General features: G+C 38.9%; 1 protein-coding gene across 1 annotated transcript in view; it reads left to right on the top strand.

The window, feature by feature from the left end:
• Positions 1-25462, top strand: part of Fchsd2 (FCH and double SH3 domains 2) — a 239774-nt gene extending 214312 nt beyond the window's left edge. The window contains exons 14-20 of the mRNA XM_027942853.2: positions 9665-9799; positions 16800-16883; positions 17007-17184; positions 17437-17657; positions 18753-18882; positions 18965-19047; positions 21470-25462. Of these exons, the coding sequence (XP_027798654.1) occupies positions 9665-9799; positions 16800-16883; positions 17007-17184; positions 17437-17657; positions 18753-18882; positions 18965-19047; positions 21470-21553 (915 nt within the window). The 3' untranslated portion in view covers positions 21554-25462. The remainder of the gene's footprint in view (positions 1-9664; positions 9800-16799; positions 16884-17006; positions 17185-17436; positions 17658-18752; positions 18883-18964; positions 19048-21469) is intronic.
• The last annotated feature ends 213 nt before the right edge of the window (positions 25463-25675 follow it).

Below are 25675 nucleotides of genomic sequence, written 5' to 3'. Positions count from 1 at the left end.
TTAGAAGTAGTTTGCCTCATGCAAGAAATGTCATTTGAAGGTAGTCCTTGAAGAATTTTAGCAAGAAATAAAGAGGAAGGGCTCCTGGGTATAAAGGAGAGGAATGAAGGAGATGTGCATCTAGTGGTATGTAGACATCAGCTCATCTAGAGACATGTTGTAGTCTCTGGTGAAGGAAGTATTTTGCAATCTCATCCCACATTTTCCTTCTATCTAGTCAGTCTTGGGAATCCTATGTCTTCCCTCTTCATTGAGGGATTATATTTTGTAGAAGATCTACTGACAATATAAATTAAAGTGAGATTCAGTCACAGAATTGTTTAATGAGGTCCCAATATTTATTTAGCCTGCTTTTGAATAACATCACTGAATAATTTAGAGAGGATTGTATCTCTTCACACTGACAGCTAGCTGGCTGACAAATGTAAAGCAGAAGCACACTTTCTAGCAACCAAATATTTTCTTCCATTATAGATGCCAACAAAAGCATTAGTCATCTAGAAAACATGATTGATACTACTGGTAGACATTAACAGTATAACTGAAAATTGCCTTATAAAATATAAATGTTTTTTCAATATATAGTCTATTTACCTTATAGAATAAGGAAGGAACTATACTTGGGTATTGACTCTTTGTCTTCTGCTTCATACTGTGGTACAGAATATAAAACTGGGAAGAAAAAAAAAAGAATCTCAGAATATGGCAACATTGTTTAAAAGGAGAACAGTCTGCTGGTGTAAATGTTCAGTTGGTGGGTAACTGAAGAGCTTCCTGTGTTTGAATTGCTGCCAGTGACCCAGTCTGTCTTTATGTCATTCGTCCCTCCTTTTTTTTTTTTTTTTTTTTTCTTGTTTTCCCTTACTCAAAACCCACAACCAATTTACAACCTAACTTTTGAAATTATATTAACTTTATGATAGGAAAAGTTACATAACTATATTACAAAAAAAAAATTAGAAAACAGAATGGGGAGGCAAATGACCAATAGTTCCAGAACACTACAAATAGCAATGTGGTATATCTCGTTCCTCTTTTCTTTCTTCATTTTCATGTAATTGGCAAGCACAAATTATATATATTTATGGTATACAACATGTTTTGAAATATATTCATTACTGATATATAATTTTTTAATATATTTATCATAATTAAGTTAATTTTGTATTTTTCCAACCTAACATGCCTTGTCACTAGATGATCTTCATAATTATTCTTCCAGTGCCTGTACAGTATTACATTAGGAAGGCATAATAAAATTCACTTAAATGTTCTCATATATGCTCATTATTTAGACTGCCTCCAAATTTTTGCTATTTTAAATAATATAAAACATTTTTACACATATAATTGGCTTTCCATATCCCTAGGTTCTGCATCCATGGATTCAACCAACCACTGATCAAAAAAATTGGGGGAAAAATCGCTTCAATTGTGAACATATACAGACTTTTTTCCTCTTATCAATATTCCCTGAACAAAATAGTATAGCAACTTTTTTTAAAAATATATTTTTAGTTGTCACTGGACCTTTATTTCATTTATTTACATGTGGTTCTCAAGACTCGAACCCAGTGCCTCACACATGCTAGGCAAGCACTCCCACTGAGCTACAACCTCAGCCCCAGTAACAACTTTTTACATAGCATTTACATTGTATTAGGCAATGTAAATAATGATTTAAAATACATGGGAGAATGTGTGTTGTTTAATATGCAAATACTATGCCATTTTATATTAGAGATTTGGACATTGATAGATTTTGGTATCCATGAGAGGTCCTGGAGCCAACCTGCCTTGGATACCAACAGGTGACTGTATTTTTCCATATTGAGAATTTTTCCTGTAGTACAGATTTTCAGAGTGGGATTAGTTGGTCAGAGATTTGTAGTCCTTGTTTAATACTGGTTTATTTTTTTCTTAAACTTTCTAATTATAGCTAATACTGTGTACTTGTCTTCCCTATCTTTAACCACTTACCCCAAATATTGAACAAAAGCAAATAATCAACTTTGTCATGTAGCCTCCCGAAGAGTATGACGATTGAATATGAGAGTTACATAGAAATTCTGACTCCAGGCATTATGAAGACCATGTTGAATGGTATGATTGAAATGCAAGGAAATTAATCTTTTTTTGTAATGGAAAACCTCTCAAATGTATTAGTAGATTAAATACTTTTAACCATTGAGATGTAGTTTAGTTCCATCAGCCCAGGTATTGCCTAATAGTTCTTGCAGTATAGAGGTCTTTGTTTTTTAATATGAAAATCTGTTTTTGGTTTAAGCTAATCCCAATGAAAAGAAACAGCGGATTTTTGTAAATGCAAACTGTTGGAAACAGTTTGTAGAATGTGCCTACAAAAATCTTCAGTTGCTTTTGTATTTACAGTATTTCCAAATGAGCAATCGTGGTTTTATTTAACTAAACTCCATATTCAAAAGAGCCTACTCTTTTAGTGAAACTAACAAATCCTCAGTAGGAACAGCTTACTTCAGTAAGTATGCCTTGAGCCAGTCCTTCTTATGAGACCCTTCACTAGGTACTGAGAATTACTAAATTGAATATGTCTATTAAGTTAGTGTCCACAGATCAATAGAACCAGTCTCACTTAATGACAGTCACGGCCAAAAGGTAGGCGAAAAGATGTACAGAATTTCACTCTGAGGGGATGTATACTATGTTCCTTGACTTTCTGCATAGCCATAATAACAAATGCCAATCTAGCAATTCCATTAATGGGTACATATTCAAAAGAAATGAAATCAGTATGTTGAAGGAGGTTATCTACTTTCCCATGTTTATCACAGTGCTCTCCCTCTGAAGTCCTGCTCTTTATCAATTCTTTCACCATCTCTGAGTTTCCCTTTCTTCCTCTAACCTCTATGAAGTTTTAATAGCTGTGCATTCTTTTATTATTTTTTCATTTCTGAAGCATTTGTTGAATCATCATTGAATGTCCCATTTCCAATGTAGTTAATGGTTTTATAGCATCAAGTACTGTATGAAAGATGACATTAAAATTCCCAAGGTTTATTAATATTTTTAACAGCTTTACTGTGATAAAATTGACATACAATAATATGCACATATCTAAATGTGCACAGTCTAATACATACAGACACATTTATACACCATGAAACCACCACCATTATAATGATGAACGTATATATTACCCCCCAGAGGTTTCCTCATTTCCTTTGTAATCTCTTTCCCATCTCTCATCAGTCAACCAGTAATCCACTAGTGTTTATTTCTCAACATTTGTTTGGTTTCATTGGTGGATCTATTTGTCTAGTTTGATGCCAGTACTCCACTGTCTTAATTCCTATAAAATTATAAAATGTTTTTTTGGGATTGGCTAACTTCTCTTAGCATTATCTTCTCCAACTGCATCCATTTACCTGCAAATGCCATGATTTTATTCTCTTTTATAGTGCTGAGTAATATTCCATTGTGTATATATACCACATTTTTTAATCCATTCATCCACTGAAGGACATCTAGGTTGGTTCCACAGTTTAGCTATTGTGAATTGTGCTGCTATAAACATTGATGTGGCTGTGTCCCTGTAGTATGCTGTTTTTAAGTCCTTTAGGTATAGTCCGAGGAGAGGGATAGCTGGGTCAAATGGTGGTTCCATTCCCAGATTTCCAAGGAATCTCCATAGTACTTTCCATATTGACTGCCCCAATTTGCAGTCCCACCAGCAATGTATGGGTGTGCCTTTTTCCCCACATCCTCACCAACACTTATTGTTGTTTGTCTTCATAATATCTGCCATTCTGACTGGAGTGAGATGGTATCTTCGAGTAGTTTTGATTTGCATTTCTCTAATTGCTAGAGATGATGAATATTTTTTCATATATTTGTTGATTGATTGAATATCCTCTTCTGAGAAGTGTCTGTTCATGTCCTTGGCCCATTTATTGATTGGGTTATTTGGGTTGGTTTTTTTTTTTTTTTTTTTTTGGTGTTTGGCTTTTTGAGTTCTTTATACCTTAAAGATTAGTGTGTGATCTGATGTGTGAGGGGTAAAAACTTGCTCCCAAGATGTAACAATGGGTGCCCATCTGATGATGGTCCCCTAAGAATTATCTAAAATATAGAAAGAAAAAAAATTGTCATGTAGTAACATAGGCCTCTTAATTTGTGTAAGCATTCTCTGTGATGTTCACACCATGATAAAAACCCCTAACAACGCATTCTCAGAATGCAGTCCTCCATCTCTAAGCAATGCATGACTGTGATTGGAATCAACCTATACAATCTGTGAAGATAGGATTTGAAGAGGGAGACTTTTAGGAGTCTTAAGGTGTTCCAAGTAACAGGTTGGATTTTGTTGAGTAGAAATAAACACCATCCCCCCAAAAATTATAAAATGTTGAAGTCAGGGAGGATAAGTCCTCCAACTTTTTTTTGTACCAAGGATTGAACCCAGAGGCACTTAACCACTGAGCCACATCCCAGCCCTTTTTATTTTTTATTTTGAGACAGGGTCTCACTAAGTTGCTGAGGCCGGCTTTGAATTCACAATCCTTCTGCCTCGGTCTCCTGAATGCTGCATTTACAGGCGTGTGCCATCACACCTGGCTCCCCCACATTCTTAAAGATGTTCTCAAAGTTGTTCTGGGTTTTCTAAATCATTTTTACATAATTTTTTTGTCAGTACTGGAGATTGAACACAGGGGCACACTACCATTGAGCTATATCCCCAGCTCTTTTTATTTTATATATTAAGCTCTTTTATTTATATATTACTAAGTTGCCTGGGCTAACCTTGGACTTGATCCTCCTGCCTCAGCTGCTGGAATCACTGGAATTACAGGTGTGGTGTGCCACCATGCCCGACTCCAGATATTTTTTGTTACTGGTCTCTTTTTTCCTCCTTTCGTGCGCGCGCGCGTGTGTGTGTGTGTGTGTGTGTGTTTGTTTTACTATGTATTGAACCCAGGACCTTGTGCATGCTAGGCAAATGCTCTACCTAGCCTTTTTTTTTTTTTTTTTTTTTTTAAACAGGGACCACTAAGTTTTACAGGCTGGCCTCAAATTTGTGATCCTTCTTCCTCAGCTTCCCAAGTAGTTGGGATTACAGTCTACTTGCATCATCACACACAGCTGTTAGTGATTCCTAATTTGTTTCTGTTGTAGTCAGACATACTTGACATACTTGAATCCTACTAAATTGTTTTGTGACCCAGTATATGGTATATCTTGGTAAATGTTTCTCATGTACTTGCTGCTGTTAGGTATTATGTTCTATAAATGTCAGTTAAGTCAAGTTGGTTCTTCTGTATCCTTACTGATCCTTTTCTGAGAACTCCACCTGATGCCCTGAGCCTTCTGAGGTTTCTATTCTATTAGGAGAGAACGGGAATTATTGTCAAATCTGTGCAACATCTGTGGATCATTTTCTCTAATCCATTTGGGTGGTTCTATTCTTAGCCACACATACTTTCTTCACATAACATGTACTGATCAGTACTCGGCTGAATACCTGAAGATGTCCTCTGCAGATTTCCCATGATATCTGTCTATCTCTGTCTCTCTCTCCCACCCTCCTCTTCATCACTCTGCAGTCTCAACTCCAGCCACTTTGGCCTTCCTGAATTCCTAGTTCTACTTCATCAATTCTGGGAGACCATCATCCTCTCTGCCTGGATTTCCTCTCCTTATGTCTCAGCTTAGGAACTTTTTCTGGCAGTAGGTCATTACTTAATGTCCAGTGTCTTAAAAACTATATATATATATATATATATATATATATATATATATATATATATATACACACACACACATTATATATTTATAAATACATATTTATTATATATTTTTAGTTGTAAATGGACACAATACCTTTATTTATTTATTTATATGTGGTGCTAAGGATCGAATCCAGTGCCTCACACATGCTAAGGAAGAGCTTTACCACTGAGCAACAACCCCAGCCCTCTTCCATATATTTTGAACAGTTTTTAGTTAGTTTAGTCCCTGATATTTCATCTTGCTTGGAAGCAGGGATCCATTTTCCTGATACTTTTTCACATATTTCATAACTTTTTTATGTCATATTTGGAATAATGTTCACTGTGATCACTTCTCTGTCCACATGGAGTTCAGAGGTTCTGTTGTTGATTTTCTATAAGCAGCTGCCTTCCCCTGTATTGGGTATTATCAGATTCTTTATCTAGATTCTCCCTACCTCATAGAAACAGTAAAAGCTAATGGTTTATTAAGTGCCTCCTGTGCAGCAAGCATGCATTAAGGGTTTTAAATGTATTACCTCATTTAATCCTTATGGTTCCCTGTGAAGCAGTCATTAACTTCATTAGAGAGATGAGATAATTGAGATGGAGAAGTTAAGTAGTTTGCCCAAGGTCACACAGGAGGTGACATGGTCAGCTCTTACACTCAAGTCCAACAGACTCAGAGCCCACTGCAAAGCTCATGGTGCCCATCTGAGGTTATTTTGCTGAGTACAAGAAGACCGCTACTAAAACCAACTCAAAAAGATTCTTCTTATCTGTCCTGGTAATAACAGTAAGCATTTTACAACATCTAAGGATGGAAAAATACTAGTACAGCTAGAAAAAAATCATTTTGATTGAAGTTCTGTCAAGTGACCAGAAGAAAAAGAATTGAGCGCAGTTCTTTAGATAATAGAAGAAGAATGTAATTTTAGAAATGCTGATTCAAGAGGGTAGAGGAGGGGGCTGATGTGTAGCTCAGAGGTAGCATATAGGAGACCCTGACTTCCATCTCTTCCACCACGGGGCGGGGGTGGGAAGGTGAGGGGTTGGAGCCAGGGCTGTGGCTCAGTACTTGCCTAGCATGTGTGAGGCACTGGGTTTGATCCCTGGCACCACATACAATAAACAAATGAAATAAAGGTATTGTGTCCATCTACAACTACAAAAATATTTAGAAAAAAAAAATTTTTCTAAATATTTTTGTGAGGGTAGAAGAGGGGAAAAGGAAGAAATTATTCTGAGATGATATGATTTTCGTAAGGTGCTGGAGCAGTGCAGAAGCATGTGTTGCTGCCACAGCAGCCTTTCATTCCCTTCCATGAGAACCAAAAAATGAACTTAAAATAGAGCAGGGAAAGGAATGTTTAGTGTCAACCATTGTTGCCAAGATAAAATGTTTTGAATTGATTCCAAGTGCCATAGCACAGTACAACATTAACATTTTATGTATTTTTTTAGAAATTTGTTCTACCTTCATTTTTATAAATGTATGAGCATTTTTTATTTTTTGTAATACCCACATTTTTTAAATGTTTATAACCTTTCTTAGAGTATGAAGGGAATGTCTTGTAAGTAGTTGAAATATTTTTTAAGTTAGTGTTATGGAAATTTCTAGAATGACATCCTTATTTTTTGTATGACACCATTCCCTGTTGGAAAAAACAATAGAATCTGAAGTCTGAGATTTAAGAAGTCAAGATCTAAACTTATTTTGCCACTGGCCTGAGGGATTACAAATGAATAACATAAGATCAGGCACAAGATTACCTCACTGACCTGTGGAGAATTTTCAGTAATAATTATAAATGAAACTATGTCAGGACATTTGAAGTGGTGGCAGTAAATGTGGCAGGAAAAATGTAGTTTATTCTAAAATTCCCTGCAGGTCTCTAGAATTTTTTAGGTATTCTTAAAATTTAGGAATTCTTAGAATTTTTTAAGAGGAGTCAGTTTAAAAGTATTAGTGATTCTCCTCCTCCTCCCCCTCCCCCTCCCCCTCCTCCTTTTTCAGTTGTAGATGGACACAATACCTTTATTTTATTTATTTATTTTATGTGGTGCTGAAGAATGAACCCAGTGCCTTGTACATGCCACTGAGCCACAACTCCAGTTCATCCATCAGTTTTCTTTGTCCTGCACTCCCTTGACAGACAACTATGCTTGTGTAAATATTATTTATATTTAATATAGCACAAATGGTGCTGTAAATAAATACATTTTGAACATCCAGTACTACTTTAGTTAATATGCCTTTTAGCTATGGTGGGTAATATACCTTGAAACTCAGATTAGAAAAATATATATTTTTCCTGTGTAACACTGCACAGGGGACTTTTCCTTTTGTGTCAATATACCTGTTTATCATTTAGTTATACCTGTTTATTATTTAGCATATAGTTCCATGATGTTAAGTAAACTTCACAGTGTTGTGGCACTGTCCTCAGTATCCATCTCATCTTACAGAAATGACTTCCCATTACCCACCGCAGTTCCTGACAATCACCTTTCTACTTTTTGTCTCTATGATTTTGACTCCTCTAGATATCTCATAAGTGGAATTATGGGGTTTATTTATTTTGTGACTAGCTTATTTCACTTAGCATACTGTCCTCAAAGTTCATCCTTGTGGTAACATTGTCGGAATTTCCTTCCTTTTTAAGACTGAGTAATATTCCATTGTATGTATGTACCAATTTTGTTTGTCTTTTCATCTGTTACTGGACACTTGGGTTGCTTCCACCTTTTGGCTGTTGTAAATACTACTACTGTGAACATTGGTTTACAATTTTCTATTCTAGTCCATGCTTTTAATTCTTTGGGGTTTCTACCCAGAAATGGAATTGTTGGATTATATGTAACTCTATGTTTAATTTATTAAGTAAACACCATACTACTGTTTTTCCACATGAGTATAAAATGGTATATCATGGTTTTGATTTGCACTTTCCCAATGATTAAAGATGTTGAGATCTTTTCATGTGCTTCTTGTCCATTTATATATCTTCTTTAGAGAAATATCCATTCAGGTTCTTTGCCCTTTTTTTTTTTTGCAGGGTTGGGAGGATCCTAGGGATTTAACTTAGGGGCACTTGACCACTGAGCCACATCCCCAGCCTTGTATTTTATTTAGAGACAGGGTCTCACTGAGTTGCTTGCCACCTTGCTATTGATGAGGCTGGCTTTGAACCCACAATCCTCCTGCCTCAGCCTCCCAAGCCACTGGGATTTCAGGTGTGCACCCTGCACCTGGCTGCCTATTTTTTAATTGTGTTGTTTTTATTGTTGAGTTTTAAGCATTCCTTATATATTCTGGATATTAATCCCACATCAGATATATGATTTGCAAATACTTTCTCTCATTCTGTGGAATCCTGTCATTTTATTGTCCATTGATGCATAACAATTTTTAATTTCGATGGTCCAATTTATTTTATTTTAGCTTTTTAAAAAAAATTTTTGGTACCAGTGATTGAACCCAGGGGTGATTATCCACTGAGCCACATCCCCATCCTTTTTTATTTTTTTATTTTGAGACAGAGTCTCGCTAGAACCTCAGTAAGTTGCTGAGGCTGGCTTTGAATTCAGGATCCTCCTTCCTCAGCCTCCCAAACCACTGGGATTACAGACATGCACCACCATGCAAAGCTATTTTATTCTTTTGTTGCCTATTGTCAGTCAATAAAAAGTGAAAGATACTAATAAATATTTCTTCTCTGTTTGAAACATATTTTACTTTTGATTGTAAAAATGATCTCTATCTTCTTGTAACATGCATGCATGAACAGACAGTCCTATCTATGTATAATCGAAGAAGTAAATTAACATTTTGAAACGTTCAATTTTAGGTGCTTTTCCTGTTTCCAGACATTTTCTTGAAGCAAGCAAACTAGCTAATGGTTTTTAATTTTTTCTAGCTAAATGCAGATAATGAAAGAGAAGAAGGAGAAGAGTTTGAAGACAATATGGATGTTTTTGATGACAGCAGTTCTAGTCCTTCTGGTACCTTAAGAAATTATCCACTCACCTGCAAAGTTGTTTATTCCTACAAGGTTTGTATTAAGATATTGCTGATATTAAATTGTGACAAACCTAAAGATACATGTGACTGTGTCTACCCAGCTTTTCACAGGACGCCTAGCATAATGTTAGTATTCAGTTAATATCTAAAGCAACGAAACATAATGATGAAGAGTTTAAGCTCTGATATTAGATTGCTTGAGTTAAATCCTGTCTCACTGCTTATGAACTACATGAGTTTACACTAGTCAGCCTCTTAATTTCTATGAGCCTCAGTTTCCTCATCTACATGATGGGGATAATATTGTAAAATAAATGTGAAGATTAAATGAGAGATTACCTTTATAGCAAAGCACTTGGCATAGTACCTAGTTCAGTAAATACAGTATATTCAGTAAATACAGCTCTTACCCTTACTCTCTATTGCCTGCTTGGCATAAACCCTCCATTAGAATGAACCTCAAAATTCATATCAAAAGAAAATTGTTTCACAAAGCAGTTTTTAATACTTTGCTTTACTCATCCTAATATAATTCCCTCTTGTCCATATTGAGCAGGAAATCTGGATTAACAGATGCCAGAATTTCCAAACTTGGTTTGGTATAATAGTTCTTAATCTCTCTCATCCCTGCCCTGCTTTTCCAATTACTTTATATTCAACACAAAGTAAATGGAGTTTCAATTTTCCAGTTCCTTTCTTTCCCTCACTCCCACATTCAGTCTGTCAGCTAGTCCTGTTGTGCCCACTTCCAAAACATATCCTGAATCTATCCACTTTTCATCATATTTACTGCTCTCATCTTTGTCTAGGCTGTTGCTTTGATTGTTATAAGATGGGGATGAGCCATCATAATTAGGCTTCTTTGACACTAGCTTCCCAACAATCCATTTTCCAGCTAGAATTATCTTTGACACAAAGAGTTAATTCCATTCCCTTTTCTAAAAAAAAAACCCTTTTTAAGCTTTAAATGTTAATTCCATTCCTTTTCCTAAAAAACCCTTCCCAGCCCAAACTCTTCACTGGAATCCGTAATGTCTAGCCTGATCGGACTCCAGGCATTCTCCCCAGCTTTATGTCAGGCCATTCCTCCACTTCACACACTCATTGGCCACTCTGGCTGCCTTTTTGGCTTCAAAAGTACCAGGTTCCTTCCTGAGTACACATCTTTGCACTTGTTGTTCCCTCTGATTAGAACTGTGTCTCCCCATATCTCTGTTGACTGCCCTTATCTTCATTGTAGTTCAACTCAAATAGCCTCCAAAGGTCACCTCAGCCACCTAAACACATAGCTAGCTCTTTACTACTCTATCCCATAACACTGTTTTGTTCACCATACTGTCATCTCTCACTCAACTACGGGAATATGTTCTGAGAAATGCAGCATTTGGTGATTTTATCGTCATTCAAACATTGTAGAGTGAGCTTATACAAATCTAGATGGTATAGCCTAATAAACACCTAGCCTGTGTGGTAGAGATATATTATTTCTGTTCATCAGACCATGACGAACAAAACAGCATGAGATTAAATCAAGCACAAGATAAACAAGAGATGCAATAAAAATGACATGTACAAGGCTACTGTTGGCCAGCATAAATTGTTTTACAGTAAACTTTTTTTTTTAGTAAGTAGAGGATTACACACCAAAATAATGATTAAAAGTATATTAAATATAAACTAATACCTAGTTGTTTATTATCATTATCAAATATTATATACTATACATAATTATGTGTGCTGTACTTATATATGACTGGCAGCACAGTGGATTTGTTTATACTAGTGATGCCACAGATATATGAATAATATGTTATACTATGACATCATGATGGCTACAATGCTATTTTTTAATTTTTCATCTCCATTATAATTTTATGGGACCACTATATATGTGTGATCCAGTGTTGACCAAAATGTCATTATGTGGTACATGACTGTATAGCTCTTAGTGCCAGCCAGATTCTAAGTCTTACTTGTCTTAATATTTCTTTGCCTGGTTCCCCATTAAAGGCTTATGAAAGTATAAACTTTGTGTCTGTACCTTTTCTGTATTATGAGCTCCTGGGACAATACCTGGCACACAGTGGGTCTTGGATTAATAATTGTAAAATTAATAAATGAATGATGTAAGGAAGGCATGAGCAAATGAATCCTTCTCTGGCCCCTATATGATAGAGAAAGCAAGGGGAAAAGGTTAATGCTAAGGGATAACAACAGAGGGACTATTCTGAGAGACTCTTTAACTGTCATATACTGGGCAGTCTCACTCCACTCTCCAGTCCTGTGTTGCCAAAAGCTGGCATTATATACTTTTCAATATCAGCTATTCCTGGGTTTTTTGAGTTTAACATCGTTTCATTATATTTAAATTCATAATACTTACTGTTTTCTTTAAAAAGTTAGGGTTTTTTCCTAGTGTACATTGTTTTGATAATGTTTTGAAAATTTGAAATCATCTTCTAAGAAATTTGGGGATATTTTACAGGATATTTTAAAACTAGGGTTCAGAATGTTTTCTGATATCACCTCTCCTTGTTATATTTACTTGAAAGTTTCAAAACTAATTAAGGTCCTTACATGGAGAGAGTTCTAAATGTCTAAATTGTTTTAAACAGCTCACATTCAGGCTGGGGTTGTGGCTCAGTGGCAGAACGCTCACCTAGCACGTGCAAGGCCTGGGTTCAATCCTCAGCACCACATAAAAATAAATAAATAAAATAAAGGTATTGTGTCAAACTACAATTAAAAAATAAATATTAAAAAAAACAGCTCACATTCATCCAACAGTACCTCCACTGATCTATCCCAGATACATCTCTGTGAAACCAGACTATAAGAATCTATTTAGGAAAATGGGAGCTCATAACCCACTTGAATCAAATTGTGAAATATGATATATCAAGAACTATGTAATGTTTTGAACAGCCAACAATAAAAAATTAAAAAAAAAAAAAAAAAGAATCTATTTAGGGCTGAGTGCAGTGGTGCATGCCTGTAATCCCAGCAGTTCAGGAGACTGAGGCAGGAGGATCATGAGTTCAAAGCCATCCTCAGCAATTAGTGAAGCCCTAAGCAACTCAGTGAGACCCTATCTCTAAACAAAATATAAATATAAAAAGGGGCTGGAGATGTGGCTTAGTAGTTAAGCACCCTGGGTTCAATCCTCAATACAAAAAAAAAAAAAGAATCTATTTAGTCAGTTAATCACTGAGCTAAAACTGAGTGCACAATATGTGATAACTTTTGTGATATAAGAATTAATATGACACTATCCCTGCCTTCCAGGAATAGACAGACTACGGAGTAGTTAAATAAATTTTACAGACAAGTGGCATTTAAATTAAATCATAATCTAGACTTTTCTAGGTAGAATGAGAGGATAGGGAAAGGAAGGATCGTTCTAAGCAAAGGGAACAGCAGATATGGAAACTGGGATGAGAGGATAGGGTGTTGAGAACAGTTTACTTTTGGATGTGTAGAAGCGCTGAGAGGTGGGGAATAACAGAAGATCTAAAGGCATTTGCTGTCAGATAATAAAGGGCCTTGTATACCAGGCTCAGGAGTTTGGTTTTTATTCTGGACTTTAAGGAGATAACTCTGGTCTTTGTATAGACACTCAGGAGGATAAATTAGAATATAGAGAGATCAGCTGGGCACAGTGGCCCAGGCTCATAGTCCCAACTACTTGGAATGTGAAGCAGGAGGAAGATGGCTTGAAACCGAGGTGTTCAAGGCCATCCTCATAGCAAAACTCCATTGCAATGAATGAATGAATGGAAAAAAAAGAAAGAGACTGACTTTGAGCCTAATCATGATTTCTATGGCCTACACCAATAAAAAAGGACTAGATGGACCTGGTGAGAACATAGAAAAGCTATATTTAATATTCAGATTCAAAAGCTTTAAAAGTATTCATAACTTTTAACCTTATTAAAATCCACCCTAAGGAAATGAGCCACAATATAGAAAATGTTTTAGATACAAAATATTCTTTCAGGGTTTGGGATATAGTTCAGTGGTAGAGTGCCTACCTAGCAATGTGTGAGGCCCTAGGTTTGATCCCCAGTACTGCAACAACAACAGAAGTATTCTTTCATTATCTTCTACTTTATAATAGCTCACAGTTTGCTATGGAGTTCTGTAACAGACTGAAACATATTATGACTTAAGGAGACATTGTGAGACCTTGCATATATTTAATAGCCATTGACTGACCACTTGCTGCCTGTAGTTGGAATAAGTGAGAAATACAGTCCCCGCCTTAAGTCATTCTAATAGGGAACTCATATGGACTAGCAGCGAGCTAGAGCACCATGGTAGTCAGTGTGAGATGGACTCATGCAGTCTTAATGAAAGGAAGAAGCAAATGACTCATTGCCAGTGGTCTGAGAAAGAGAGCTGGGCCACAAGTCATGAGAAGCTACTGCTTCTTTGTTCATTTCAATCTCTTCAATAACCCTACAAAGAAGATATTATCAGAAAACACCATTTATTCAACAAACAATTACTTGAGCATCTCTGTATACAAATACTTTGCTCTTTCTAGGCTCTGTGATGTAGCACTGATCAAAACAGACAAAAATCTGTCTTTATGGCACTTATGTTCTGGTAGAAAAAAAAGAAAGAAAACTGAGACTCAGATGGTGTCTTGCCCATAGAAACAAGACTGAAACTAGACTTTTATACCTATAATAATCTAATCCATTCATCAGACAGGAAAGCTGGAACAGAGCAGGCCAGACAAAAGGAGCAGCCGGGTATAAGCATAGAAGCAAGAGAGAACATGGTGCACCTAGACCACAGGGAAGAGTGTGCTGGTCCAGGGCACCCCGAGGCTCACGGGGACCAGACTCTAGGTCTTGATTGCCATGTAGAGGACAACCTTGTGCAACAATTGTCATTGGTGTGTGGTGGCGGCACGGTCATGCTAGTGTCTGCTTCTGCTAGAAGACTCCTGCGGCACTGGGCCTCAATGGCAGTGGCACAAGGACAGCAACATATCCTGCTTTGTTCTCACACAGGGTAGAGACTGGTCTGGTTGTGTTGAGACTTTTTAAGTCTTGGCATGTAATTTAGGAAAACGGCTTTACTACAGAAGTACCTTTTACTGGTATATTCAGGACACGGTATGGTTTCAGAGTAGCAAAGAAATTCCATTGAAAAAGCTATCAAGAGTAAATGTGGACCAACACTAATTATCTCATTCAACAATTTATCCTTAATAATTCAGGATGCTTAAATCCTGAAATTGCCCATATTTACCTCCTATTGACTAATGATCTTGGCAGTGTCACATGGCTCTCTCGTATGCTGTCTTTTTTGTAGGATGCTGTTTTTGTATATGCTGAATTAATTATATAAAAATATCATATAAAAAGTATCCTCCAAGCTATTTGGCTTTTTTTATTTCAAGAACAGTAATAACTTACCTATCACTCTTCAGACTAAATGTTATAAAACATCTTCTTTTTTAATAGAGAATCTTTATCATATAGACTTAACTCATTTAATTCCAATTTTGAGATGCATTAAGCCTGATTTTTCTTTTTTACAAAGAATGCTGCAGTCCACATCCCAATAAATAATAAAGAACTAAATTATTTTCCTCAAAAAAGAATAATTGAGGCCAAAATTGACTCTACTGCCATGTATAACTAGAAAGAACAAATTTTTTTAAAAACAGTAAATGACACAATTTCTATCAGGTCCCCTCTCATCCTGCAGAAATTCTGTCTCTTTTCTTCTCAATTAAATAAATCCTCTTTTACACTTTTAAAAAAAAGTAAATAAGTGGGTTTCATATAGTGACATAAGAGGTAATTTATTTAAAATCTGGTCCTGGAGTGGCTGGGGATATAGCTCAGTGGTAGAGTGTTTGCCTAGCATATGTGAGGTCTTGGGTTCAAACCCTAATGCTGAGGGGAAAAAATCTAGTCTTAGTGTATTCTCTGATTTATCATCCATTTTCAAGACTGTTTTTGTCTTAAGGAGCTATGGTAGCTTCAGAATCTGGGTTTTGATGAAATGTTTAAAGCTTGCAAAATGTGAAGTGAATCTTAGAAACTGACTAACTTTCTTGCTCAATTTTTGCTTGTGTAACTTGGAGATATTTTACACTTTGAAATTGTGAGATTTGAAAAACTATATGGTCTCAGTTGACAATTTTAACTGATCTTGGGACTTGGGGGAAGCTTTTAAAGCTGTTTATTAGAGAGCCAGAAGATACTCACAAGCCCACCTGTTAATATGACATACAAGGCTCTTTAAGAAGCAAAGCCAAACAGACCAACCCCTCTGTGGAGCCTCTGAGAGTCTCCTCTCAGGTTTTGTGGTCCTGAGGGAAAATCTGGTGACTGGTGCTATCAGGGACAATAAAGCCATCACAGATTGTGTAGAACCTCCAAGGATCAGCCCAATCTCCATACTAATATTAGAGCATAATCCAAATTTTGCCTGATCTCAATCATGGCCTTTCCCACAATTTTCCTCTTTGGGCCATTATTTTACAGCAATTCCAGATCAACCCTCGGCACTGCTTAACCTCCATCCAATCCATGTACATAGCCCTTTGCATTTTCCATGCACCTCCATGGTAGCCTTTGGTAGCACTTCCGTTTCAGTGCCTTCTCCTCTGCCTGTGCTTCCCAAGTCGTCATGGTTCTGTGCTTATTCATCCTACATTAACTCCTCCATCCTCGAGAGAATGGCAGGACTGTCATTTTGAAGAAATGGAGGCTGAGTAACTTACCACTAGGTACCTGAGCTGAAGCTGGAACCCACATCCTTCACTTCCAATACAGTGCTGATCACTGACCTGATTGCCTCCTGAGGATCCAGTTTTAGTTGCAGTTTTATTTTGTTTCATTTTTTAGAGTAAAACTTCACCTCATTATGATAGTTTTACAGCATTAAAATTTTTATGTTTCTCAAAATCATTTCAGTATTTTGATCCCCAGTTTTTGTTCTGACCAGCTCACATCTGCTCTTTATCTAACCTTTTTAATTTTGTCCATGACCATCCTCCATTGCAGGCTTCTCAACCAGATGAGTTGACCATTGAGGAACATGAGGTGTTAGAAGTGATTGAAGATGGAGATATGGAAGACTGGGTAAAGGTATATTCCTTTGCTCATATCGCCCCTCTTGTGACATTTTTAGGAGTTTGTTTTGGTTCTTATTATGTCCTGTCCAAACCTTTGTGTGTGCAAACCTGTTTTGTAACCATGTCTTTTACCCAGGCTCGAAATAAAGTTGGCCAAGTGGGTTATGTGCCAGAAAAGTACCTACAGTTTCCCACCTCGAACAGCCTACTGAGCATGCTGCAGTCCTTGGCCGCTTTGGACAGTCGGTCACACACATCCAGCAATTCCACGGAAGCAGAACTCGTTTCAGGCAGCCTCAACGGAGATGCCAGTGGTAAAGACTGAAACAAGGCACTCTTTATTTGGTCACATTTGACCTAAACTGTATTACCCTAGGAGTAAGCCTTCAGTAGGTTTAAAAGCACTTTCTTCCTGTCTTTTGTTTCCCTGTTTTGATCACAGTGAGTAAAAAAATTACAACTTTGAGTGGTGCTCTCTGAGTTGTCATGTGAGCATAGGGGTGGTTGCAAAAGCAGCCTTGACTGTCTTTGTTCTTAACCAGATTTGTCTCTCTCTTGCTTTCTAGTCTGTTTTGTGAAAGCACTTTATGATTATGAGGGCCAGACAGATGATGAGCTATCTTTTCCTGAGGGAGCAATCATTCGTATCTTGAACAAAGAGAACCAAGATGATGATGGCTTCTGGGAAGGGGAATTCAATGGGCGGATTGGAGTGTTCCCATCGGTGCTAGTGGAAGAACTTTCAGCCTCAGAAAATGGTGATACTCCATGGATGAAAGAGATTCAGGTACCAGAGTGGGGAGAGCTGAATTTGAAAATGTTTAAAGGGATGGAGGTGTGGCTCAGTGGTGGAATGTTTACCTAGTATGTTCAAGGTTTGATCCCCAGCACTGCTAAAAAGAAGAAAAGAAAACAGCTGCTTTAAAACACGATTAAAGAAAATAACTCCCTAGAGTCTCTTGAACCAGGCAAAAGTGGGTTGTAGTCTCTCTGCCTCACCCTCCCTGTTCCAGTCCTCAATTGCCAGATGTCTATATAGCTGAATTTCAGAAACCAGAGACTTGACGGTCAGACCCTTGTGGGGTATGACCCTATTATGCCTTCATTCTTCTGCATTCTGTGAATCCATTAACCAAAATACTAAATCGTATATAGCATATCAAAGGTTAGTTTGGTGGAGAGAGAAAAAACAAATCAGAGAGAGAATGTGTTATGTCCATGGTTAGTTTATGTGGTACAACTCTGAGGTGGCTCTTCGTTCCATCACACTCAGAGTCCTACCGCATAGCCCAGGGCCTGCCAGAGCCCCTGTCCCACAATAAAGGGGCTGTAAGGTTTTGCTCATCAGTAGGAAACTTGCATTTACAGGAAGTCCTAATTTAGTCAGCTCAGTTTTTCTCTGGGGATCTGTTACAGCAGCCTGGCAGGTAGAAGAATAAAGAAAGTGTTTGCCAATCTTGTTTGCATGATAATAACTTAGCCTCACGTACAAGAAGCTCAGCCAGTTATTGTATCTTCATATGTAAAAACAGTACAATTTGTCCCCTTTTTTGTTCTTCCTTAGCTTTGTTGAATTGACTAATTTATCATATTTTCAATTAAAAAAAAAAAAAGCTTAGAGAATGGTTTGACTTGGTAACTGTTTGAAGATAAACTAAAATCAGTAATATAATGAGATCTATGATAGGAAACTGTTAAATGCATCATGAAACAGTTTGGGGTAGTTATTTTAGGTCCATTTGCTGACAAGCAAAAGGCTGACAAGCTTTAACAGTCATAATTTAGTCCCAGAGAAAAGGAATGTGTGTTGACCAGCAGAGAAGCAGCCAGCTCTCTTTCCTGAGGCCAAGAGCACCTGGTAACCTTGCCTTCTTCGATGCAGATCTCTCCTTCCCTCAAGCCGCAAACCTCCCTGCCTCCGCTACCGCTGTATGACCAGCCTCCCAGCAGTCCTTACCCCAGCCCGGATAAGAGGAGTGCCCAGCTCTTCCCCCGGTCTCCTTCTACAAATGGTAAGGGTCCTCCTGGGCAGGGTCTGAGTGCATTTTATTGCACAACACCACATAAATTGAGCTTTTTAATTCTCTCCCTTAGAAAACAGCCTCCATGCTGAGTCACCAGGATTCTCACAGGCATCAAGGCAAACTCCTGAGACCTCATATGGCAAACTCCGGCCTGTAAGTCTCCTAGCTGGCAGGGTTATAGACTGCATAGTTCTTCCAAATCCAAATCAGCCCCTGTGTGTTGCCAAACAAGGATGAAATGAATTTGGGAAGGTAAAAAGAGTGATTGAGGGGCTGGGGTTGTGGCTCAGAGGTAGAACGCTCGCCTAGCATGCATGAGTCACTGGGTTCAATCCTCAGCACCACATAAAAATAAAATATTGTGTCCACCTATAACTAAAAAATAAATTTAAAAAAAGAGTGATTAAAAAGGCCAAGTGGGTTATGTGCCAGAAAAGTTTCTACAGTTTCCCACCTCGAACAGCCTCGACAGCTCTAAAGTCAATTCATCTTGGATCATTTAGTTTATACTGGAACACTTCTCACTGACATGGTAAGATCACAAGATAACCTCTGTGTAGGTGTATTTCAATTGTATTTCAAGCTCTAGGAACATTGAAGTAGTATAATTGTAACATAGAAACAATTGTTTTAGCAAGTGTTTATTAAGAATCTATTTTCCAGGCCTGTATTTGCCTCTTTGAGGAGCATTGAAATACACTAAATGACCTCAAAGAACTCCTGTTCTCAGGGATATATTCTGACAAATAGTTACCTATGCTCACCCTTCACTTTACTGCCATCTTAGTTCCATACCACTCCTCTTCAAGGTCATGGCTTTCATACTGGTAATCCAGTGGACCCTTTATCACCATTTCTTGAACCACTAGGTTCATTCATTCATCAGATGTGTTTTGAGTTCCTTATTAATGACTTGGGTCTTAATAAGTTTTTTTTTTATATACTGGGGAATAAATCCAGGGGTGCTATACCACTGAGTTATATAGCCCCCAGGCCTTTTTATTTATTTTTTTTTTCAGACAGAGTCTTACTAAATTGCTCAGGCTGGCCTCAAACTTGTGATGCTCATGCCTCAACCTCCTGGGTAGTTGGGATTACAGGCTGGGCCACCACACCTGGCAGGGACTTGGGTCTTGATTCTAAATGTGATTGGTAGCCATTGTGAGGTATTAAGCAGGGCAGTGTTGTGATTAGTTTTGTATTTTAAACACATATTTATGGCTACCAAGTGGAGACCAATAAAAGGTGGCAGAACTGATACAAGAGCCATTAGGAAGGTGGAGCAGTTGTCCAAGCAAGAGGCAATAGTAACATGGGCTGGTGGGTAAGAGAAGAAATGGAGAAACTGGGGCTAATTTTCTTGTCCACCACACTTTGCTGGCTAGCTCTATACCTCCAGCTCTTCCTTTTCATTGACCTTAGCAGGTTTCTCCTCCTCTCTCCATCTCTGCTGATACTTTTCATGGTCCTGTCCCTAGACTGCTTCTCTTTTCTGGCACTGCTTCTCAACATATTCTCCCCAAGCTATCTATTCCCATGACTGTGAGAACCAAATCCCAGAATCATGTCTCTCAGTGAGCTTCAGACGTGTGATAGTCTCAATTTATATGTCTAACACCAACCCCCAAAACTCAACAAAAATTAGTGAATTACCTTCCCTCCAAGACATGTTCCTTCTTCCATTTTGCGTGTCTTGGTGAATGGATCCTCTATCCTACCAGTGCTCTGGAGGCATCCCTCAGACCTTCCTGGCCTACCTGCCAGTCATCACCAGGTCTTGCCAAGTTTACCTTGGATACAGGTCTCAAAACTCTTCACTGTTCTGCTTCCACCATTCCTGGTATCTAGTTAAGCTCACATCAGCCTTCATTCTGATGACTGGAAAGTCTCCTATGTTGTCAGCTCACTTGTCCTGTGTTGCCCACATCCAATCTCTTCTCCAAACTGTTATCTGAGACATCTTTTCATGGATCTGATATGCCTTACAATTCACCAAAGACTCCCCTGCCTACAGAATAAAGCCCAGATTTCTTTTTTTTTTTAATATAGGGTTTTTTTAAATATTTATTTTTTAGGTGTAGATGGACACAACACAATGCCTTCATTTTTATGTGGTGCTGAGGATCAAACCCGGGTCCCACCCATGCTAAGCGAGCGCTCTACGCTGAGCTACAATCCCAGCCCAAGCCCAGATTTCTTACAACATGTCTCACAAGGCCCTTCATTTCTTGCCCCAGCCTGCCTCTCCAGCCTTCTCTCTTAGAACTGACTCCCAAGACATGCTGAAATGTCTTATTTCCCTAAGTATTGCGCTCTTGCCTTCACTTCCAGGCTTTAGCTTTGGAGAAGGATTTTAGGGCTTTAGTAACTGTTGTGCCCAGGGCTTTTAGCCCAGGCAGCAGTCTCATTTGTAGGCCTGACATTTCATCCAGAACAGTACCTGCTTCTCGGGGTGGGAAATTTACACAGAAAGTATGTGCCCATGTCCTTGGATGGAGGACTGGTTGGACTTTGCAGATGCTCCAGCCTGAGTCTGGAAGCTGACTTACAAACCAAGACTTTGTTCCTTACTCAGGTCCGAGCGGCTCCCCCTCCACCCACACAGAACCACCGGAGGCCAGCAGAGAAGATGGAGGATGTGGAGATCACACTGGTGTGACTATGGGCTTGCCCTTTGTTACCGCTACAATCAAGGCCAGGCTTGGAGTTTGGCCCATCCTGTTGTTTAGGCACCTTTGCATGATGGTGACTCTTGAACAGAGCAAAACCAAGGCAGATTCTCTGTGACTGGGTGGCCTGGTGAACACCTCCCATGTTTTGAATATTTTGTGCCTTTTTTTTGTTGTCATTTTCTATGTCATCTCTCCTACCATAGCACAAATCCTAGTGGGCCCTAGAAGCAGAGGGGAGCAGCCCTCATGCCTAACAGTGGTCCGTTTTTATAGGAGATTCCAGTCCAGGCCTCATTCCAGGGAATAGTCACAGAATTCTGATCATGTGTGCTCGTACAGTATATTACTGTGGCCACAAGGATGTGGCAAAGATCTCATCTTTCTTCAAGTGGCTTTTGCTCATCTGATTAAGTATTAATCGGATTCTGTTGGCTCCAAAAGGAAACAGAAGGAGGGATTCAGGAGAGGCTGGCTCCTCCCCGAAGTTCGTCCCCAGATGAAGAGTGAAACCATACCGGGAAAAAGTGGACTGCCCGTTGCATTAGCGCCAGTTGCATTAACGCACATCTCTTCCACAACTAACAGATTTAAAATAATAACAGTGTCCTTTGTATTAATATTTATGTCATTCATTTAGTATTAGTGGGGCTAACCTGGAGGGGGCTAAACTAGTAGCCACATCTTGCCCATCACATAGACTAACAGAAAGGAGGCTACGGCCACAGCAGAGATGGAGCTTCCAGTTCTGAAATGAGCCGGTTTAATGTTCTTTTTGTCTTTGGACATTTTTCAACTCAGTTTTTACAGCATATACTCCTCTGACCAATATCTTTAGAACCTGAGTGTCTGATAAATTAAGGACACATGCCTGCTTGTTGAGCTTCTCTATCGGGGAGGTCCCTAGCACCATTTTGTTCGCAAGCTAGTGCACTGACCCAGACAGCCTGATCGCTGTTGGTATAGACAAGCTGTCACTCATGAAAAATGCAGCCTCCAGGTCCTCCCTGATGCTTCCTAGGAAGGAAGAACCTGTGGGCCTGTGGAGGAAACTAGCTTCCTGAGCAAGAAAAGACTCTGACTGCATATCCCACACAAGTGCAGACTGATGAGGAAGAGGAGCCTTCTGCGAGTCCCAGGAGAGCTGGGGGTGGGAGGGGTGCTCAGCAGTCTGCAGCACTGGGAACAGCGTGGGGCTCTGGCTTTCCACCCATGGAAGGTAGAGAGTGTGTTACCTAGGGACTAAGGGAGGCTTGCCTGTTGCTTTTCTGTTTTTGCTAAGAAATCAGATTTTTTTGAATTTAATCCAAAAGTTGTATTATGCTTTGAAAATCCCATCCCTCTTAAGAATCTTTAGAAACTTGAAATGCTCACCAAACATCCCCGTGGGATTTTTGACAAAATGTAGGGTCAGAACCGAAGAAGTTTTCAGTTATTCATTTGATCACTTCAGTAATGATACCCCTTGACTATTCTCTATGGTTTTGGTTTTTTGCATTTTGTAAGCTGTTGATCTATTTGAGGTCTTTTTATGTTTATCAAACTTATTCTTAAGTTTAAAAAAGCAATTAAAAGGGTGGTTTTTTAAAGATTTTACAATTTGCTGAAATGTTACAAATCTAAAAAGTGCTTATTAAATAGAGCAGTTCAACTTGCCACCCAGTCTTCTACTCTTTCTTTAGCTAGCCAAATTATCCTTGAATTTGGATTTTTCACAACTTCAGAAAGTTGTTGAAGTCTTTTGTTAGATCTTAAAATGTTTCTTGGAAGAGCTGCTAATTTTATTTTTAAAAACAAAGTTGTAAAAATATGCCTCCTTTTTAAAAAAATAATCCCTCCCTCCAGGTCATGTAACCCAGCATCACCATGCACAGGACAGGGCTCAGAAGGAGTCTCTGTGCAGATGCGCTTTCTTTACAGTGGCTGTAAAAAATTTGTATTTATTATGTATAAAATATTGAATAATAAAAAATGGAATTAAGTTTTCCAAGTTTCCTTTTAAAAAGGTTTGGTTCAACAGGCTTTTCCAAAAATACCATGTTTCTTACAAAGATACTCTTGGAGCCTCCTTTACGGCACTTAACAAATTCAGAGAGCAAGTAAATACACCATGGGACACAGACCCTGAGACCACTTTTGTGCCAGATATGATATCCTGGGTCCTAAAGATGGAAAGAAATAAGTAATGGTCTTTGCTTTCAAGGTTCTTTCCCAGTGGGGAAAGAAGACGGCTACATACAATGAGGACAATATTATGAGACATGCTGGAAAGAAAGGGCAGCAGCATGCTGGTGAGCTAAGGAGGGAGCCTGGAGGATGTGACCGCTGGCTTCCTGGATGTGGTCATTCTGGATGCTTCTCCCCTTTCCCACAGCTACATCCTAAGAAGTAATGAACTGAGTGTGTATAAGGACATTTTATTGGTCCCAAGAAGGATATATCAAGTATGCAGCATAGGGTGGTCTCCACAAACTCCTCACATCATTTCTCCCACCTCCTGGGTCCTCACCTTCATAACTGAGATCCTCGATAGTCTCCTGCTGCACAGGAACACACAGGTCCCTCAAGAGGCCTGTGTGAAGGGATGTGTGTGAGGTGTCCAGCCATAAATGTGGGACACAGAATATTTCCATCTTCTGCTTTCTCTGCAGTGCAGGCTGCTCACATTTGAGACGGCTGTTAGCACTGGAGGCTTAGTCTGTGACCAGGGGCAAAGTTCAGCTAATTGCCCCATCCCAGTGTCACAGCTAACCATTGGCCTCCTTCATCTTAGGAACAAGCTTGATGCAGTCAAGCCAGACTCCTAGCATATGACCTGCAGCACTTCCTCTCTGACCCCACCACCCAGCCCACGTCCAAAAGCCACACAGAAACCATGTGATGTCATCTGGCTTCAGCCCTGACGCTGTTAAATAAGTGATCCTCCCTCCAAGCTGCTGCAACCCCAACTTTAAAAGGACTGGAATGAGGTGATTTCCAAGAGTTTATCCAACTCTTATTCTGGATCAGTTCAGTTATTCTAAGATACAAGTAAGAATATCACACAGAAGGTCACCATAGCTAAGAACAGACCATGTAGATAGGCTTCTTGGAAGGCAAGCATGCTCACCACTCCACCACCAACACTGTCCAGCCATGGCTGAAGAATTCTTAGAATAACAAGAAATTGAAAAGAAAATTCCAGCAATTGGACTCATCCACTGGGACAAACTGTCGTGCTCCAGGTTGTAATGACATCCCAGGCTGTACTAGTCACTGCCAAGGGAACCCAGCCACAGTTTTTGGTTTTGGTTCCAGTTACTGCCCAGCCCTCTTCAAGTAGCTTTATGACAAAATCTGGCAGCTCTGAAACCTCTGCATTTGTTTTGTTCATTATAAAGTTTTTCCTGACAGAAATATAACCAAATAATAGAAATTTTTAGATTAAAAGGAAGATGTTGGGTGCAGAGCAGGCTGAACTGTGTTGTCTGCAGGGAAGGCTGAACAGATGTTGACTGCAAGATAGCCCACGCACTCAAACCCCCCTCTATCTGGTCCTTTATCACCTGTTTGCCTCAAGTCTGAACAATCAACCCTGCTTAAGGCTGAACACTTAACCCCCCCTTGGGCCAACAAGGCAGCTTGCAGACTCAGAGGCCCCATTAGATTTGGGCTATAAAAACTCCCTCCTGCCAGGCCCCCCTCTCTCTTGCTCCCTCTCTCTCTTGCTCTCTCTCTTGCCCTCTCTTGCTCTCTCTCTCTTGCCCTCTCTCTCTTGCTCTTTATCTTTCTTGCACGCACTCTCTGTCTCTTGCTCTTGCTCTCTCCCTCTTCATCTCTTCTCTTTCTCTCTCTCTCTTTTTCCTTCTTTCCTTTCTCTTTGTTGCACTGCTGCAATAAAGATCTTTTGGTTGCTCCGAGTGTTGTGGTCACTTTCCTTTCAGAAGAGAGTTAAAGTTTGTCCTGAAACCCCACCACTTGACACAACCAATTGAGTTTCCACCTAGGTTCTTCCTGTGTTTGCTTTGTTCCTGCCTGATCTGCCAAGAACCATACGAATGCCAAAGAGCATCTTGTTCCTGGACTATTTTCCCTTGGTCCCAGTGGCCAAAAAAAACACACATAGTCCTTCT

Source organism: Marmota flaviventris, chromosome 9 (genome assembly GCF_047511675.1).
Source record: "Marmota flaviventris isolate mMarFla1 chromosome 9, mMarFla1.hap1, whole genome shotgun sequence".
Taxonomy (NCBI): domain Eukaryota; kingdom Metazoa; phylum Chordata; class Mammalia; order Rodentia; family Sciuridae; genus Marmota; species Marmota flaviventris.
Note: the sequence above shows the minus strand (reverse complement) of the source record. Positions and strands in the feature narration are given on the sequence as shown.